At 34.5% G+C, this 20,592-nt stretch overlaps 2 protein-coding genes across 8 annotated transcripts; one reads left to right on the forward strand and one right to left on the reverse strand.

The window, feature by feature from the left end:
• Positions 1–106: 106 nt before the first annotated feature.
• Positions 107–8,423, reverse strand: LOC117334143 (U11/U12 small nuclear ribonucleoprotein 35 kDa protein-like). 7 transcript variants are annotated; one of them, XR_004534050.1, is made up of 3 exons: positions 8,316–8,423; positions 2,500–3,551; positions 107–1,167 (listed from the first exon to the last, which is right to left on the reverse strand). XR_004534050.1 is itself a non-coding variant. In XM_033893610.1 (3 exons), exon 2 carries the CDS (start codon positions 3,542–3,544, stop codon positions 2,642–2,644), a length of 903 nt encoding a protein of 300 aa, XP_033749501.1. In that variant the 5' UTR covers positions 3,545–3,551; positions 8,316–8,423; the 3' UTR covers positions 107–2,292; positions 2,606–2,641. The 7 variants fall into 7 exon arrangements, 2 of the variants coding, with proteins under 2 accessions (XP_033749501.1, XP_033749500.1); XR_004534048.1 differs by having other exon boundaries at positions 107–2,292; XR_004534046.1 differs by having other exon boundaries at positions 107–2,292; positions 2,341–3,551.
• Positions 8,424–12,882: 4,459 nt separating this feature from the next.
• Positions 12,883–20,431, forward strand: LOC117334145 (peptidyl-prolyl cis-trans isomerase FKBP8-like). Its single transcript, XM_033893611.1, has 8 exons — positions 12,883–12,966; positions 13,406–13,516; positions 14,368–14,442; positions 14,712–14,829; positions 15,217–15,306; positions 15,868–15,945; positions 16,546–16,689; positions 17,292–20,431. Exons 1-8 carry the CDS (start codon positions 12,884–12,886, stop codon positions 17,385–17,387), a joined length of 795 nt encoding a protein of 264 aa, XP_033749502.1. The 5' UTR covers position 12,883; the 3' UTR covers positions 17,388–20,431.
• The last annotated feature ends 161 nt before the right edge of the window (positions 20,432–20,592 follow it).

The raw sequence follows: 20,592 nt of genomic DNA on the forward strand, positions 1-20,592 counted from the left end.
ACGACGGATGATGTGCCATGGCATGATATATAAGTTCACCAGCCCTTCTGGCCAGGTGAATTAAAAACATCTAATATCCCTGTAAATAAAGGATCTTCAGCATCCATAACAGTTGTGAGTTTTATTTTTGGGTTTACATGTTACATGTCTACAAGATGTCACATAAATTGTATGATCCATTAGTCAGAAAGTAGGCAAGATATAAAAAAGTTATCACTAACACAAAGAGGGGTAAACAGCTGAAACTCCCTACAACATAAACCAAACCTGCAGTGACGTCAGCCCTGGAGGAGGACAAGGATTTGGATATTGAGGTATAATAATCTGTATCCATATATCAATGAATGTATCGACATGTTTTGACCACTAGGCAGTCATTGACATTAAAATTACTCATACAATTGATGCTGAGGCATATACTTTTGCAGTTCATGACATGATAAATACCATTAACACTATAGATATACATAGACAATGAGAAAAAATACAAAACATGTACATACATTTGTAATTCTGAATTACTTGAATACTGCGGTAAACCCTTTGGTTAGTAACTATTTTATCTAGACAAAAAACATCATCTAGTTTGAGTTCATAATGTCCTCAAAATGATTTTAGCTGGAAAGCAAATACCAAATGAAAGTTCTTTTGTTTTTCTTAGTCAAATGAAAGATTTATTAATGTCATGGGATCTACGATATTCACACGAAAGATATACGGTGTATGTCAAGTTTTCAGGGAAATGACTCTCAAGTTGAATAAATGCATTTGAATTACTTTTTTCCCTGTCATAATGATAACTAAGACATTAATGTTTGTTTTATGCCAATTCATCATTATTGTACGATTTTCAACATGTTTATATCTATTAAAACAGACAACCTATTTGTGATGAAATATCGTAGATCCTATGCGTTTCAGTCTCTCATGTATACAAATACTGGATTATCCAGTAAAAACCTACTCCTCCTATGACGTGATGAGTATTATCATCAGTTATCTATCTCCCTGACCTACTCCTCCTGTGACGTGATCAGTATTATCATCAGTTATCTATCTCCCTGACCTACTCCTCCTGTGACATGATCAGTATTATCATCAGTTATCTATCTCCCTGACCTACTCCTCCTGTGATCAGTATTATCATCAGTTATCTATCTCCCTGACCTACTCCTCCTGTGATCAGTATTATCATCAGTTATCTATCTCCCTGACCTACTCCTCCTGTGACGTGATCAGTATTATCATCAGTTATCTATCTCCCTGACCTACTCCTCCTGTGACATGATCAGTATTATCATCAGTTATCTATCTCCCTGACCTACTCCTCCTGTGACGTGATCAGTATTATCATCAGTTATCTATAGCGCTATCTCCCTGGCCTACTCCTCCTGTGACGTGATCAGTATTATCATCAGTTATCTATAGCGCTATCTCCTTGACCTACTCCTCCTATGACATGATCAGTATTATCATCAGTTATCTCCTTGACCTACTCCTCCTGTGACGTGATCAGTATTATCATCAGTTATCTATCTCCCTGACCTACTCCTCCTGTGACATGATCAGTATTACCATCAGTTATCTATCTCTCTGACCTACTCCTCCTGTGACATGATCAGTATTATCATCAGTTATCTATCTCCCTGACCTACCCCTCCTGTGACATGATCAGTATTATCATCAGTTATCTATCTCTCTGACCTACTCCTCCTGTGACGTGATCAGTATTATCATCAGTTATCTATCTCCCTGACCTACTCCTCCTGTGACATGATCAGTATTATCATCAGTTATCTATCTCTACTCCCTGACCTACTCCTCCTGTGACATGATCAGTATTATCATCAGTTATCTATCTCCCTGACCTACTCCTCCTGTGACATGATCAGTATTACCATCAGTTATCTATCTCCCTGACCTACTCCTCCTGTGACGTGATCAGTATTATCATCAGTTATCTATCTCCCTGATCTACTCCTCCTGTGACGTGATCAGTATTATCATCAGTTATCTATCTCCCTGATCTACTCCTCCTGTGACGTGATCAGTGCTATCATCAGTTATCTATCTCCCTAACCTACTCCTCCTGTGACGTGATCAGTATTAACATCAGTTATCTATCTCCCTGACCTACTCCTCCTGTGACATGATCAGTATTATCATCAGTTATCTATCTCCCTGATCTACTCCTCCTGTGACGTGATCAGTACTATCATCAGTTATCTATCTCCCTGATCTACTCCTCCTGTGACGTGATCAGTATTATCATCAGTTATCTATCTCCCTGACCTACTCCTCCTGTGATCAGTACTATCATCAGTTATCTATCTCCCTGACCTACTCCTCCTGTGACGTGATCAGTATTATCATCAGTTATCTATCTCCCTGACCTACCCCTCCTGTGACGTGATCAGTATTATCATCAGTTATCTATCTCCCTGACCTACTCCTCCTGTGACATGATCAGTAATATCATCAGTTATCTATCTTCCTGACCTACTCCTCCTGTGACGTGATCAGTATTATCATCAGTTATCTATCTCCCTGACCTACTCCTCATGTGACGTGATCAGTATTACCATCAGTTATCTATCTCCCTGACCTACTCCTCCTGTGACATGATCAGTATTATCATCAGTTATCTATCTCTACTCCTTGACCTACTCCTCCTGTGACGTGATCGTTGGTGATCTCGCTGGTCTTTATACCTATCTTTAGATGATGTAGGAGACCTGTCCCTAGAGTAATCTCTCTCACTGTGTCTGTACCTAAAGCTATCTTTGTCCTCCCTAGACCGCCCCGCCACAGATCTATCTCTATCTTCCCTAGATCTGCCAGATGAATCACTATATTCTCTGCCACTTTGTCTTTCTCTATCTTCCTGGTGCTTTCCAGATGAAAACCTGTCTGAAGATTCTTTCTCAAACCTGTCATGTCGTCTTCCATCATGTCTATATTCAGATCTTGAACGAAAATCCTCCTGGAATCTTGTTCTATCTCTGCCATAATGTTCAGTTCTTAATCTCATTTTCAAATCCAGAGGTCTTCGGAAAGGCCTATCCTTGCCACCAAACCTCAGCTGACCTGATTCCTTTTTTCCACCTAGTCCACCACCTAGACGTCTTGGTATCCATCCTTTCAATTTTCTCTCACATTCAATGTCTACAAAAATTTCACAACCATCAAGTTCAATTTTATCAGCCTCTTTAGAAGCCCTGTAAGCTGACTTTTCGTTTTGATATTCCACAAAAGCATAACACCTTGAAAATCCTGTTACCAAATCTCTCACTAATCGGAGTCTTTCAATGTCTCCATACTTTGAAAATTTTGATTCAATAGTATCCTCTGTAGTCTTTGGATTAAGTCTAGCAATAAACACAGTATTTTCTGGATTGCCTACAACATCTTTGTTGGGTCGGTATTTGGCATTCATGGCCCTGACAATGCCACGATCATGAGGATCCTTATCAGTGGTATCAATGCTGCCTGCTGCGAGAGGATTGTATGTTAATGCAATAGGTGACCAAGTGTCACACTCCATCTTCACTCTGAAAAAGGAAAAGAAATTGTATAGAATTAAAATAAAGCTGAGGTATTATATATTTTATATCAATTCTGCAGACTTTCAACTTTTATATAATAAAGACTATATTTATAGAATAGCAAATAGATATAACAATATATTTATCAGCTTAACAAAATCCAAAGTCCATTCCTAATCAACAGATTTCTGATGTTTTCTTGGGTTTTTAAAATCTGATGTATATGGGCCCATATCATATTTTTTAAAAGCTGATAAACATTAGAAATCCTTGACGCATGTTAATCAACTTCTGAAATCTGAATGCACAAGTCTTCAACTTTTCTACATTGTTAGAAATAACTTCAACATAATGATCAGGATAGCATAAAGAAATTCTACATAAGAAATTTAAGAATAACATTAGCAGTACTTTTCAAGAATTATGATTACTAGAATCGATTTAAAGGAATCTCCATTCGTTGGTTTATTGCTGGGTTTAATGCCCCATGAACAGCCAGGGTCATTTTGAAGCAGACTCTTGTAGTAGTTGGTGACTACCTCAATGAACAACATATGGGAGGCCCATTGCATGCCACCAGATCAATTAGGGTTAATTGTCTTGTTCAAGGACACAACCACGACAGCACAGACTCAACGTGAGTCTGTTAGACAAAAACTAAAGATAAGTTAAATGTGAAAAGCCACCATGAAAAGGTAGTGAATCTTCTCAGCATTTTATAAACAAACCAATGCTTTTCAGTTTATCATCTGAAGATGTACGTAACTCAGCACATGCAGGGTGGGTTAACATTCTATTTTTAGATGTTTATTACATACTTTCCTTATGAATTGTTGATGTAACTAAGCAGATTTGATGAAAATTAAATAAAGATAAACCCATTAGAGATTACGAAGTTTAAGTTGGTTACGTTTTATATCTATAGAGAAACACATCTTGAACAGGCTGATAGATAAGAATTCTCCCAAAATCATCTATAAAACTATGATTAATAATTTTATTCCAGTAAAGAAGGTCACAAAAAATGCCCTTAGGCTTATGCATGACAGCTTTCAAAGTCATATTCACAGGAGATTACAAAATACAGGGTTTTCAATAAAAATATTTGTAAAAGGCTACAAATGAATAGTAACAGGTATACATGTATCTGAGGATTACGATAATATGCTTTTAGACATTTTTTAAAAAGTGAATTAAGTCATTTGAATGGCCAAAACACCATTCTAACCGGTCAATTTGGCCGGCGACCGGTTCTAAATGAAAACACTGAAAATATTTGTTTATAAAGAAAATAAATAACATTTTAGATATTGTATGTATAATTGAGATAATGAACAAAATATAGAACATGTATTTATGCATACACATATATTTTGTTTGACCATCAGTTCATCATTCATTTTTTTAAAAAGTACATTTGACATAAATACTGGTAACAGGTCCTGTTGTTTGTGTATTTTTGTGAAAATTCTACAATGTGATAATTAGGATTCAGATTTTTTGTCATATTTAGCTTTTTATATTCTTTCTCTCTTTTTTTCTTCTCTTTCATGAAACAGATTATTTAGACCTTGGGATTAAACTTGACACATTCATAAAATCACTGAAATAGATTTTGATCTATTTCAACTTAAAAACACTTCTGTGTTGAAGTTTGTTAAAATGAACAGTATTTGACACATTGTTTTCCCTGAATTTACTTAATACTAGTTGAACATGTAACAATATATACTAATTGAACATGTCACAGCTCACATGTAGTATATACTTAATACTAATTGAATATGTCACAATACTAATTGAACATGTCACAGTTCATATGTAGTATACTTAATACTAATTGAATATGTCATATATAGCTCACATGTTGGCTTTGTGTAGAAGGAACTATGGTACCCTCATTTTCTTTTATACCTGGAATCTCTCCCACAGGTTACGTTTAAAGCAAAATGTATCCCAATCATCTGGCAGGTTTGTCAGGCTATTGTTTTTAGTGTACATCTAGGTACTACTGACAGGGTGAAATGAAGGGAAGTAACTGATCAGAATGCTCACCACAGTGACATAATCTCTAATTTAAATTACGATGAAGTCAAGATTTCAAGAAGTGAAGGGAAGTTACTCTGACACATCAGAATGCCCTCGACACTGTGAAATCATATCAAATTTAAATTACACTGAAATCAAGATTTGCAAGCTTATCAAATTGAATCTCAATTAAAGTGGGAAAATCCCCAAAGAACCAATGTCCATTCAGTGTAGTTTAGGAAAAAGTTTGTCTTCTAGGTCTCAGGAGGATACCACATGGTATGCAGGGCGCTCTTAAAAAAGTAGAAATATCAAGGTATGAAAGAAGAGCAGCAACTCCAGAGTCCAGGTTAGGATCATTTTCAAACCTGGACTCTGGAGCTGCTGCTCTTCTTTCATACATTTATGTACCTTGAAATTGAATCTCAGTTATATTAATTCTATATATATAGGTATATTCTATATATTGAGTTCAATATAATCTACCACATGATATTGAATATACGACATCAGTAAAGCATAGTTCTTACAGACTTTGTCATCAAATTCAAAGACTTTTTCTGGACCTTTTGTCATTACATTCCAGGACTTTTCCTATGCATCACATTGGATCAGATCAATGTTTAGTGAAATTTTGACAGCTATGTAACATAATAGAAAGTCATGCCACATCATCAATGTTGTAAATACATAATTATAAACACATGTAAAATTGGCTTTCAAAGCATGGCAATAAATTCCAAGACTTTTACGGGCAAGTGTTGAAATTCAAGGACTTTTCATATCTTTGGGGACCGATGCATGGTAAAGGGTAATTGCAAAAGTATGGCCACAGAATATATTGCAAATGTAACATCAGACATGAAATAAATCATAACAAAATTACATAACATATCAAAAACAATATCAATATATATACTCATGCTTGTGCATCACTTCAGCTGGTAAATACTAATGCCAAACACCCCTACTGTGCAATATATTTATAGTTCATTAGATATTTATTTTTTAAACAAAGAAATCATGTTGTTAGTAAATCCAAGTGCCTGGACTTTTCTTTTATTCAAAGGAGCAGCACTTTACCAACAACCATGTTATTCTAAGACTTCGTTATTGATGTCTGTGATAATGTTGTTCATAGCATATAACCGGAATTAAATACTTGATGATCAATCACAAGCATCTCTTACATGTATAATGTTTTGGTAGAGAATACAACTTTCAAAAACATAGAGAGTCTTAAACAGGTGCATAGATACAAATGCAAAAGCAGGCTGAAAACTACATTTTTTGTGTAAGTAAAGTGTAGGTCAGAGTCTAGATCTGTGTTAAAGATTGTATTCATCCGTTTATTCTTCTTCTTATTAAGTAACCCTTTTGTCAATGTTGACAATTAGGAGTCGTGGGTGTAGTGAGGGTGTACATGATCACTAAAAAAAATATTTTTTCAGTAGCATTAATATTGTTACAAAAAAGAGAAAGTGGTGTACATGTGAGTTTGACCTCATGTTTGTTAACGAGGGCTGTATTTGGTATGTGCATTACTCCAACAATGTTAGAGGTTTTACACGGCGAGATACTTTTGACTAGCGCCGTGTAACCTCTAACTGCCCATAGCTGATTTTCCCGATGCTGACGATGAAATTTTCAAAGTTCGTTTATTGCAAAAATATAGCGTGTCAACTTACATTTAAATGATCAACGGTGTCCAATATATATTTCTTTCCATAATCCAATGATTAAATGAGAATAATTTCGTAACAAACACATATTATGAAGTTTTCTTCTTCCGAAGCGGAGCAGAGCGCAAGCAGACAATACTGCCGTTAGTGATAGTAAAAATACCACGTGATTTGCCGGTTAATACAAAATTGGATTACAATTTATGTCCTACAAGCGGAATACAACAAAGTCCGTACCATTTCGTTCCGTTTGAAATAACGACAACTATTTTGTATCAACCTTTAGGCAGCCATTTTTAAAAACGACTAGAAAAGTGCTACAACGACATGGGCATGTATTTTGTGTGTTATACACCGTATTATACTATATATTTGTGTCTGTGACATACATATGGGATGAATATTGCATACATGATACGTAGACATCGTTGTAATGACCTGTCAACCTCTTAAGTATTTTTTTCAAGCATATTTAGTTCCGCCCGGAATCCGGGCGGAAACTGCATCAAAGAATTAGTGCTTCGGAAATAAGAGGTCGCAGTCGGCAAAATAATATCCGATAGAAAAAGAGCCGACCAGCGGCCTCTTATGTTATAGGAGTAGTATGTGCATGTGCCTGATGTGGCCTGGAATCCTCCAGTGTGGTGTGTTGCATTTCTGCTACCGACAGGATGTCCATTGTGTAATTGTGTGTAGAAAAATGAAAAATTATATGTACATGTACAGTATACAGTGTATGGTAGCAAGTATGTGTTTGAATGTGTAAGTGTGTGCTTGTCTTGTTCTGGAGTAAGTGGTGTGGAGGATTTACAAATGTAGCTTTTGACTACCTGTTTGGGAATAATTTTATGATAAGCTTTCTTCAATCAATGTTCTTATAATTGATGTGCAATGCCTATGACCATGTCCATCCATTGTTTGTAATTTGAACGATTACATGTAGGTACAGTACCGGTGCTGCAGACAGTACACAATGTAGTAGACAAGCTAGATACAAAATAGCCCAGACATTCTGGAACAACAGGAGCTATTCCAGTAAAGAAAGTCCGAACGAGTTTACCTGTATATTTTGGCACCAAATGAATGCAATCACGGTTCTAATTAGGCGCAATCCTCTAAGCAGACGATTGATATTTTTACCAAAAGTGAAACCGGAAGTATGTTGTCGTAAAGCAGTTATTGATATTATTTACGACATAGATATTTATTTTTTATAATTTCATATTGACTTAATCATATATTTTCATACCAAATGTTATTATCAATATAATAATTTAATTAATTATCAATAGAGTTTCTTTTTCAAATGCATGAACATTTTCGTAACTATGTCGTTATTAGGGATGATTGTTCCCCACTTTACGACACTCATGTTCCAAGGAGATCGATTGCTGGGAGACAGAAGTCACAGGCAGAATTTTCTGGAAGACCGGCAATTTTTGTGGAAAAAGTATGACTAGTAATTCAAACTTGCTTCCATTTAATGATTTTCTATCTTCTTTCTGCTTTTATGTGTTAATGTATTTTTGTAAATTAAGAATTGACGACTAAATGTCATTGACGGAAGACCAGCTCTGCTTCAGCAGCAGCCATGCTAACAAGACATTCGCCGGTATTGGACTTTGGCGATGTTATCACTTAGCACATTCGCCAATTTGTATTATCAATTATAGTAATTTTGCATGCATTAATTGTGCAATTGCATGTATATTGATGTACTTTTTCTTTTGCTACAGATAAAGTGTTGCATCAGAATGTTCCTTAGTAATTCTGAACATAGGTGCTCAGCACGCTTATAAGTCAAAGACCGATTATAGACTAATATATACTGTAGAGATATTAGTCTATAATCGGTCTTTGACTTATAAGCGTGTTATGCACATATGTTTTGATCACGGAGATAAATATATGTCATGACTGTAGTCCTTTAAACATGTAAGTTATTACTTGTTACTTGTCATGGAGCTCTTCTCTGAGCCATTTCGTTGTCTTCTCTAGTCTATTAATTACTTTGGGCAGGAATTTTATTTGTTAGTCCTTTACAGTATTTTTAATTTTGGATTGAAAGGAATTCAACATTTCGTTACACACAACTTCATTTGGTATTAATCTTCCTCAGTGAAAAAAAATACCTTCAGGCAAAAAGAATTTCACAATAATTCATAAAAAAAAGAAAGAAAAAACATCAAATGCAATGCATATTATTGTTGGTATTATTTTCACTTTAAAGTAATCATAAATTCATAATGTGAAAAGAACTTTATCAACATTAAGGTGAAAAAAAGGAAGAAAAAAAAAGAATTTCACTTACAAGAATAAATTTAAAGCATAAGTGGAAATATGATTACATGTTAAAATGTGTTGCCTTTTATTTGGAACCATATGTTAACTCTAATCAACTTTATTAGAGCCTGATCTATAGTGAGCTGTCAGCTACAGCCCCAGTTTACCGGGATCACTAGTCTATTGTCTTGTGATTGATAAGTGTGAATAAAGCTTCTTCACAGCTCTCTGGTGATAACTAGTGTTGCTAATGAATTATATATAGGTGTGAAGCAGGACACTTACATGGTACCTAGGTTTACACCAGACAAAAATAAACATTTGGATTGATCTTAGATGGAACTTCTTCATTCATATGTATGCTTCGACTACATTGGCCTCATTACCGTTATCATTACCCCAACCCATAGCTGTGAATTAGGCCCAAAATTTATGTTGTGTCATGATTCAACAAAATCTAAGATCTATAATTATATTATAATGTATTGATCATGTTTTAATCCTCAGATTTTGTGTATCACAGAGCTCTGCTAATCATCATTATCCTGGATAGTCAAGGCTTTCTCCAACAAAGTTTTTTTCTCGAGCAATGTGAGATAAATCTTGCATTATTCAAAAAATTCTCCTTTCATGTCATGTCATAACTAATGAGTACTTAAGCCATTACATGGCATCCTTATTCCATCATCATGTAGTGCGTAATGTTGTCCATCATGTCCGGCCCCCAGAACATAAGGGCTGTAGCTTGTTTATGTACACAAAGGATGTACGAGATTTGCTTATTTGCGATTGTTTGCCATTCATTTTGCACTTAGCGATGCATCATTGAAACAATATTACGTTCCTGATATTATAAGTAATTCGAGGAAGGCATGATCTACAGTCTGAAGAATTAAACAATAGATAATTCAGAACAGCGTTATGATAAATTAAAGCATAAGGTAAAATGGCCTTTTGAATTTACATGTATTTAAATTGATAAATCTTCAAATTTCTTTATATAGTGTAAATTTTATGTGTGTTGTCAAAAATTGTCATTAAAATGTCAGAAACAAAAATCTAACGTAATTATGTTATACAAATAATTATATAAGTTTTGGATGGAGCCTTTTTATTTCCCTTTTAGAAGAAAATTTGTGAATTGGGAATGATTTTTCCAGGAGTAAACTTTAAATTTTGGTAACTTGGCATAATAATGAAATAATTTCAGTTGGTAATGGGGCCAATTATTGGCCCCGAAAAGCCGTCAGAAAAAGCCCTCCTTTCATATATGCTTCTGTATTAATGGAAGACAGGGAAACTATTTTGCCATGTAATATAGATATGTTTATGCATGCTTCATAATGCTTCACCCATTAAAGGTGCTGTGTCCCTTTTTTCTGTACTGAAGTATAGCAGTTGTGTAAAAACCAATTACCAAACTTTTGTATATGTATAGAAATAGCTCGACCAGTGAAGTATCTCATTAACTAAAGCTCTATTATATATTTGTCTTTGTCCAAGGACACTGAGGATATACCGGTATATTATGTATGCTCAGTGTCCTTGGTCGAAGGCAATTAAATTTTATATGTACTGCAAAACTGAATACTTATAGCACAAGTACATTGTATAAAGTTATTGAGAAAAGCAAAAATGCTGTCTTTCATGTATTGTTAGAGAACCCATATTTTCCACTATGTAATTTATTGTAAAAAACTTGACTATTTTCATTACTTGACAAGTTGCTGTTTTATAACAAACCTGTTCAAGATTTTATGTTATGATATCAATGCTTCTCTGAATATTTTTTGTTTTATGATGTAATTATAATTTTTGATTTTTAATACAACATACCACGGTTATACATATCAAAGATGGAGTACCACAATGTAACTATGCTGAATATTATAAGGAATTCAACCCTGATTCATATACCATCAACTTCTCACCCTTAGCAGCCAGTACATTGGTTCTTCTCCATTCTGAAATGAGTCCATATTTTAATTTTACTGTGGTACGTATACTGTACCTATACCGTGTACATACATTAAAGCAAAAGATAATAATGTGTTGTGATATATATATCGATGTTCTAGAGAGAATATTTCAAACACATCCATTAATCTTGGAAATAACATTTATTTTTTGTCTCTTTTGAAGTGTCTAAGTCTGAAACGGAAGCAGTTTCAGTACCCCAGGAGGCTCACAGAACCCCTGAGACTACGCCTGCAGAAGGCCAGGCTCAAAGCATGGAGCTTCAGGCAACAGCTCGTACTAACGGATTTGATATGAACACTACTTCTGGTGAAGGTGAAGCAATAGCTAGATGCAAGGCATCTGATGAGCAAGCTAAATGTGATACAGACAGTGATATAACACAGAAGGTATCGGGAACAAAAAGTGAGGATGTTTCTCCTCACAAAGACAATTCTTCCTCTGAAGCAGACAGTGCCCAGGCGGCACCTACCTCTGGAGAGCCTCCATCTGCCAACACTGCTGAAACGCAAGGACTGGAAGAGGCTACAGCTGCAGCAGCAACAGCACAGGCAGCAAGCACCCCAAACACACAAGGCCCTGAGGAAGCATCAGCAAGCCCATCTGCTACACAAAGCCCAGCTGAAGCATCAGCAAGTCCTTCTGCTACACAAGGAGCTGAGGAAGCTTCAGCAAGCAAGTCCAACACAAATGATGAACAGAAGGAGGCAGCTGCAGTGAACAAAGAAGCAGAGCCTGAGAAAGAAGTTGATATCTTTGGAAATGGACTCCTCGTTAAGAAAGTGAGTTATCAAATATTTATGCACTCTTAATGTTGTGTAAATTAATTCATACAGGAAACACCCTAAGTATGTTTGTTCTAACAATCTGATTGAAGGGGTGAATTTACAGTTGTTTATCAGGTAGAAGACTTAACCACAAGACATTTCACCACCCCTTACCAATGGCTTGTGTTAAATATAATCCCTTTGGCAGCTTTAACGTTTCAGTGTTTGTTTCATTTAAAGGTCATCCGCAAAGGTACCTCTGACGAACGTCCAAATGATGGCGATACCTGCACCATCAACATTGATGTCAAACTGTCTGATGGCACACTCGTAGATCACATGGAGGAATTCAGCTTCTTCCTTGGAGAACACGAAGTCATGCTTGGTAAGAATAAGTGACCAGACATGTGAAGGGAAACATATGACTGTGTTACACAGTTATATCAGATTTATTTTCATCCATCTGCATTTTCCTGAGTTATTATGGATTAATAGAGTATTACTAAGGGTCAAACATTGGAAGTTTAACTGACTATCATTTCTGTGAAAAGATCTTGGATATTATCAGTCAACATGCCTTAATTTTTACTTACAGCCCTTGATGTTGGGGTCAAATTCATGTACATTGGTGAGGCCAGTGTCTTCCACACAGATGCCTAAATATGCATATGGAACAAGAGGAAGGTAAGTTGTTGGTATGGGATGCCTGTCAAATGCTTTCAGATTTTTTTTTTTTTTGTGCAGCTTTACAAGAAAACAATTCAGCATAATTTGCATTGAAACAATGACTTTCTATTACCTGTTGTGAAATTAACTCATTTCAACATACCATAGCATATGTTTCTATTACTTGTTATATATATTTAGGAGTTTGTATAAAATTAGTACTTTTTATTACTTATTCAAAGAACAGTAATGTTGAAGAAATTATGTTTTTATATTTTAGTGACATCATACTTTAATGATACTTCTTCATCATTAACAAATAATAAATAGTCACATGCCTTTTATCCTTATTCTTATGGAATGGAATTTATCAAACTCTCAAAAATGTTATATAGAATGAATTGGAATTTAACAAACTCTCAACAATTGCATATCAAGCATTGTGGTTGATTTTCAGAACCCCAGATATCCCAGCCAATGCGGCCTTGGTTTTGACCGTGGAACTTCTCCGTGTATACCCTGCTGTGGACCGACAGAAACTCTCAGTAGACCAGCGTCTGAGCTTGGGGTTTGTTAAGATTTATTCTTTCACAAAAAAATTTCACCGAGTTATATCACTTTAAGTTTTGTTGTGAAAAAATTACCTAAACAACAGCCGCAATGAAAATAACAGCAGGTATTGAGTATCATGTTGTGAAAAATTGACGTAAATAACGGCCGCAATGAAAGTAATAGCAGGTATTGAATATCTAATGTTGAATGTTTTTATTCTACGTAAATCATGTGCCACTTCAGAATTGGATAAGGCCATAAAAAATAAATAATTGGTTCTCGGGCCCGCCTGCATCCAAAAAAAGTAGCTGCACAACTGATTTTATTGCAAAAAAAATAATAAAATAAAATTGTCTATATGCACCCTGGAAATCCGGGGGGGGGGGGAAATCCAGAAATTTTGTTCTGCATCCTGTTCTAGCTTACTATCGCCAGTCTTTACAAGCGTTTGAAATTAAAAATTGGCCCTGAGACACAGCTAATTAATTTTACTTGGCCTAATGAGACTTTTTTTTAGCAGAACTACAATAACTAGCAATATTCAAAACATTAAACCAAGCTAAGGAGAAGTCCTTTCTAGCTTAACAGTTTATTGCAACTGATATTTTCCAGGGTTACACAAAGATTTATTTAGCAAGTATAACACAATTGAGACTTTGTATAGTTGAACTACTATATTGATTTTATAAAAGGGATTCCTATTGGATACAAGCAAGGTTTAAAATATAGTCAGTCAAGCTAAAGAGAAACTCTCGATCGATTGATCAGTTAGATCAGTATATTGCAGCTAGTATTTACCAGGATTGTAAGAAGATTTATTCAGCAAGTATGATAACACAATATTACAAATTGTTTTTACTTTGATAGAGAGAAGAAACGTGTACGAGGGAATCAGCTGTACTCATGGAAAGACTATTCAACAGCTATTGAAGTCTACAGTCGGTATGTTAAATTGTACTTATTAAATTATATTACATGAGTGAAGAATTTTAAGTTATGATAAGGACTGAATGTGTTCTGTCTTAAACCAAAATATCCCTTCAACAATAATGTGTCTTACTGTGCAATAAAAATAACTCACCAATTTACTGTTTACATTAAAAAAAATGAATTGATATCGTTAAGAAATTAGTAATGTTTGTCATTTTGATTTCGGGGAGAGTTGTGTTAAATTTGTTAAGGTGCATCATAAAGTATCTTACATGTTATAGAGCACTACATATCTTGGATCCCCAATCCGGATCATTCACGGAAGCACCAGAAAAACTCCAGGAGTTCCTGGACTGCCGCATCAAATGCTATAACAACATGTGCATATGCCAGATGTTTGTAAGTGGTCACACTTCAATGACTTCATATAGGTTAATAGATCGAGGGTCTTAAACTCATATCAGTGGAATTTTAAGACTGTTTATTTTGTAACTCATGCTCATTTATTTGAAAATAAGCAAAAACTCTCAACTTATTTCCCTATGACATCATCACAACTTCCTTTAACTTGCAGTATTTATGACATAACAAGATTATGACAGTTGAATGATAAACATATTTCCTTTTGAAAAATGTCCCCAAATATGTGTCACTTAAAAGATACTCTAAAACAGCTAATTGTTATGGTTTATATAAAAACAAATGTTCCAATTCCTGTTGTTCTCTTCTGTATTTAAGTGAAGTAAATATGAAGTGTATCGTATTAATTCCTTTACACATCGACAGCTCGGCCATCATGAAGCCGCCATCAAGTCAGCAAATGAAGTATTGAATGTACAGCCTGACAACTGGAAAGCTCTCAGCCGTCTCGGCAAGGTAAGTCACAGCTGTTTGTAATAAATACCAACTCAACTTCATATGTAACTTGCCTGAAGTGATGAATCTTGAAAATTTATTATTTTTTCTACTGAGTAATGCTGTCTGTGAATAAAAGCCTAGACAACTAGTAACTCCATTGGCAAAGACATTTTCCTGAAAAATGAAATTAAAATAAATTTATTTCATACATGAGTCTACAGCATGTTATTTACTGCCTTTCAAATCGGAACTCTCTTGTATACAATACAATATAGACTTGCTAATTTCTATCTTCACAACTAATGAATCAATAAGATATCAGCCCTATGATTTGTACACATGATTACATTATGTGTTCATGTACACACAGTCACACCTCGTTATCTTTAATCAGTGGGATAATTAAAAACTTAATGAATATATTTCATACAAATTTTTACTGTCAGAACTGAAACTTTACTTGGAGTTAATATAAGCAATGTTTTTGACAAGATATCAGAGTTCAAGATACAAAATTTGACTGTGTATGTATTTCCTTCTTTAGCTTCTATTGATGTAGTACTTTTTAATGTATTCCAGGCTCTTGGTGAATCTGGGGATTTAAAGAAAGCCATAGAGATTTTGAAGCGATGTGAAAAGGTTAACACCAATGATAAGGTATGTTTAATTTGTAAAACATGTTTGAAAATGAAACCATTTGTTATGATACACTAATTTTCTGTTTTGATGATAAAAACTTGTGTTTGATGACATATTGTACAAAAATAAAGTGCCATGTATATTGTAATTCCTGTATTTATTACATGTCTTGTAGAACTTATAGTTTTGTGTAACAAGACCAGCAATATTATTGTGAGGCATGTCCACATTTAGACATGACAATATTTGATATTACGTATATGTAATAAATAATTCCATGATAAATTATTATTAATCTAACCAACAGGGTATCCAAAATGATTTAGTAAAGCCACTTTAAAATGAAACCATTTACAAACTTTTAAACTCTTTTGAGATGCTATATTCATAAGATATGAGAAGTGAAACAAAGTTGCTGCATTAAAAAAAAGAAGAAGATAAAACTGCATTTAAGAAATAGAGAACATTAAAGGTGAAATGAATTTTCCGGATTCATTTTATCATGGACTTCACAGTATACTATACCAATTAAACGCGTTTTGATTTGAAAAAAAAACATAATGTTGACAGGTATGTTATCTTATAAGAAACTTATTTTTTGCTATTCTTGCACTTCAGAAATTCCAATCTCAGAACCAAGCACTGATGCAAACATACATCAAGAAATCTGTCAAGGAATCAGAAAAAGAGAAAAAAATGTACAAGAAGATGTTTGGACTGGAAAAAACTGCCACTCCCAAAGAAGAAAAGAAATCCACATCTGTAAGTGTACCTTGAGATAATGCTTATGAATGTTGGTACATCCAAGATTGACATCAACCAATAATTACTTTATGTTAACAGATTTATAAATGTGTATGTGAATGCTTTTCAACTTACTGTGAACAATTGTGAAATAAGTTATTTACTGTTAATGGTCCGGATGGGCGTATGTAAAGGATCTAAAGGCAAAAACCCACAAAGATGGACGAGGAACCCGCTAAATGTATAATCAGTGGTGAAATAATCCTGTATGCCACACAACTAAACTGATGTTTAAATCACTGAAGCTGAAAGAAAAACACAATTTTGCAAAATCCTGGAAGATAATATATCATACTGATGAAATCCAAGGGAAATTATTAGTGATGATGATGAGCATAATTTAAACTTTTTTCACATATCAAACAAAATCAGACCGCAAAAAAACAGACTGGAATGATTATCTTTCTGACAGAAGATTGTTAGATACAGCCAAATATTTTAATTTGACATCATTTTCATGGGGCATTGCATAAACAAATCAAAGTAGATAAAGCAGTAGTTTTAACAGCACCATAAATCCAATTCAATAATAAATCTTATTTTTATTTGAATTTTTTCAGGTTTTCGCTCCATCATGGAAGTGGGCTCTTGGAGGTGTTAGCATGGCCTTAGTAGCAGTGGGAGTCACGGCAGCTTTCAAATATTTCCAGCACTAACTACACAAACTGTGATCGGGGATGGGAAAGGGAGGGGGGAGGGGTTGTGTTGCAATTAATGCCATTTCCATATACATTTTTTTTTTTTCATACTTAACATTTATTTTAAATTTTGATTATTTAGGTTAAGAATTTTTAAATTCAATATTAATGTTTTAAGTATTTAAACATACAAGGTGGTTTAAGGTCACAATGAAGATACAGGGTTATCAACACATATTCAGGTTAGAGGTCGGACGGGGGCTTCCGGATAAGGCTATGATTGTGTTTATTTTTGATTGATTTATGTATTTTGGCTGATTGAAATTAATTGCTGTTCATGTCATATTGCCAATTTATTAATTCATGAAGATAAAAGAACCAAAAGTGCTAATTTGATTTGTGCCCAAGATTTTCTAACATCAAAGAAATACATGAACATTTTTGATTTATTCTATTTTTCCAAAAATTAATTCCGAACTCGCCCTTAAGATTTCAAAATAATTTATTAGATTGTTAAGCTCCAGGGAGTTGAAATTTCCTGACGGAATTGTCAAACTTTTTATCTGATGGTTGGAGGAAAATGCCAACAAAAGGCAGAGGGAAAGAGTATTTGACGGGAGGGCGTAAAAGTGTACTATATTCATTTCTACCTCTATTGGCATTTTCATATTAACCTGGGAGAGAAGGCAATGCATGTTGACACGATGGCTCGCTAGGGAATTTACAACCGTTTTAAGGATGTTGTTTGTATGTACTTAAGTAATCGTACGTCTCGGTGGATTCTAATAACTGATATAGTGTGTGTTTTGCATAATGACCCAATGGACGCGATCTGAAGATGATCCACTTCTGGTGGACCATATGTTGATGACATAATTTGTGAGTGTTGGATGTCTGGTCATGGAAAGTTATCAGATTGATTATTTATTGTCCTCTAAATTCCGACTTGGCTGTCGGTCGTGCTATCATTTTGAAAATTGTGTTTCTGCTTTTTGTCACTGGGACTTCAGGGTACAGTGCTGTGTAGGTGTTTTATGATGCATAATGACCATATCAGTATTTGTGGAGGAACTGATAGGGTTGAGGTGAACGTTCTCTATTTGTCACAGACAGATGTGTCCATTTAGAAATGTAAGCACTTCATCCCGACCCCTTCACTTACTGATATGTAGTTATGTATCGTATTATATCTGCATTGTACTGCACCCACATTGAAGTTTCGGTGACAAATGGCAGATTCCGTTTTCAAAATGTACACACTGGCGGTCATAACGGATTTTGGAGATGATTAATTATCAGTTTGATAACCTATTCCATGATGAGGACCATCACAGATCAAATTATGTTGTCAATGTATGGTTCTAATGGATGCGGAGAGTTTTCAGGGATTCATTGTGGTCTATTGTAAAGCATACGCACTTCGGTTATAAGGAAGATACTGGGATGTGTGGTTATTCAGGAGTACATACTGAATTCCTTAAAGACACCTGTAAATGACTTTTCCGAGTCTGACTGGATACAGACATTTCCACGCTCATACCAGGTGCATTATCGAACAACTACCTGTTTGTTTGGTGACTTCCCTGTCTGAGGGAGGACATCACTAGAGCGTTGTCTTCCTCAGATAACAAGTCTGCCAACTAAATATGTGAAATGAATATTGCAGTACATTGGTGAGGATACCATTCAACCCCAACCGCCAGTACTTGATCCCATCCAAAAACCATTAGTGGCACACTTTTACACAACTGGAGTATTTGGATAAGCTATAGGGCTTGTTTATATAAACACATCATAAATCTGATGGAGAAGATAATCCATTTGGTTGACCTTGTATTTAATTGGTGTTTAAGTACATGTATGTAATTTGTTGCAAATCATTGTCAACTTTCAGGAATTTTTGATTTTTTTTTCAAAAACAGTAGATTATTACAAAAAAAAATTGATTAAAGTATTCCTATATTTTAGAACAGAGCATTTAAATTTTCAAAAAATATTATTGTAGAAATGCTACTCAATTTTAATTAACTAACTTCATTGTGTCTTAAACTGTCTTATGTAATTTATCATATCAAAAAGATAATTTATACAAGATCATGCTTCAAATTCTAGAGAAAAAAAATTCTGTAAAATTTTATTTTTAATTTGAACCAGATGGTGTACATCTAGTCAGGCTATTTTCCATACATTTTTTCTATCAATAGTTGGGACAGTGTATTTTAGTAAGGGATATTTAATGGTACCATGTTGATCAACGTACCTTTAAAATTGATTAAAGAATGAGGTAAAACCTCAAACTTGCATTGTATTGATGTTTTCATGTGTTTTAACTTGTGCCAAAGTCAGCGAAAAACAAAATAATATGGATAGAAATTTGATTTTGAAAAAGGCAACATGTCTTTCATTAGATTTCACGTGCTGGCTACATTTGATGAGAATTCGTATTATCATTCATGTACATTGTATGTACAAATCATGGAACTCATTTCGGTTATGTGTTTTGAGTCGCATCATTTATTCAGAATCTCTTCTTTCATCCTAATGAGGGAGTTTATTACTCCTGTACAAATGGACAACAGACTGTGTGGCAAATGTACAATACAAGGCCTGTGTGTTCTCTGTAAGAATGATGTTGTAACTGAAGGTTTATTTTGGTTCGTTGTTTATATTTGTGACACCCGTGTGTATTTTGCTCTCCCCCACAAGAGCAAGTTTATCAAAATTTCATGACTATCAGTAATATGTTTCTGTAATTTTATAAAGGCATTCCAATACAGATGTGAATTTATTGCTTCAAATTAGACTCTTTATTATATCATGCTTCACAAATACCTAAATTAATTTAACATTACAATATTTTAAACAGTTTCACATTGGATATATTTCATTGCCTTCCAAAGATGTATCATTTATTTCTGTTTGGTTGTGTAACATTGACTTGGTTTGAATGTGAGATTTGAACAAGCTTAACACAAAGAAGAAACTGCACTGTTTGTTATGTGATAGAATATCTGTGATGTGATGTGAAGGAACGAAATATATATGTCTATAAATCAATTCATCGGCAGTTTTTTTTGTTTTTTGTTTGGTTTTTTTTTTTATTTCCACGTAAGTTTTAAGTGCTTCTCTTAGTCTGACTGGCTTATTGAGTGAGTTTGACTCATGGAAAAAAAAATCTAAGTAGGATATTTCAAAAGAAAGCTTAGAACAACATGAACCACCA

This window comes from Pecten maximus, chromosome 9 (genome assembly GCF_902652985.1).
Source record: "Pecten maximus chromosome 9, xPecMax1.1, whole genome shotgun sequence".
Taxonomy (NCBI): Eukaryota; Metazoa; Mollusca; class Bivalvia; order Pectinida; family Pectinidae; genus Pecten; species Pecten maximus.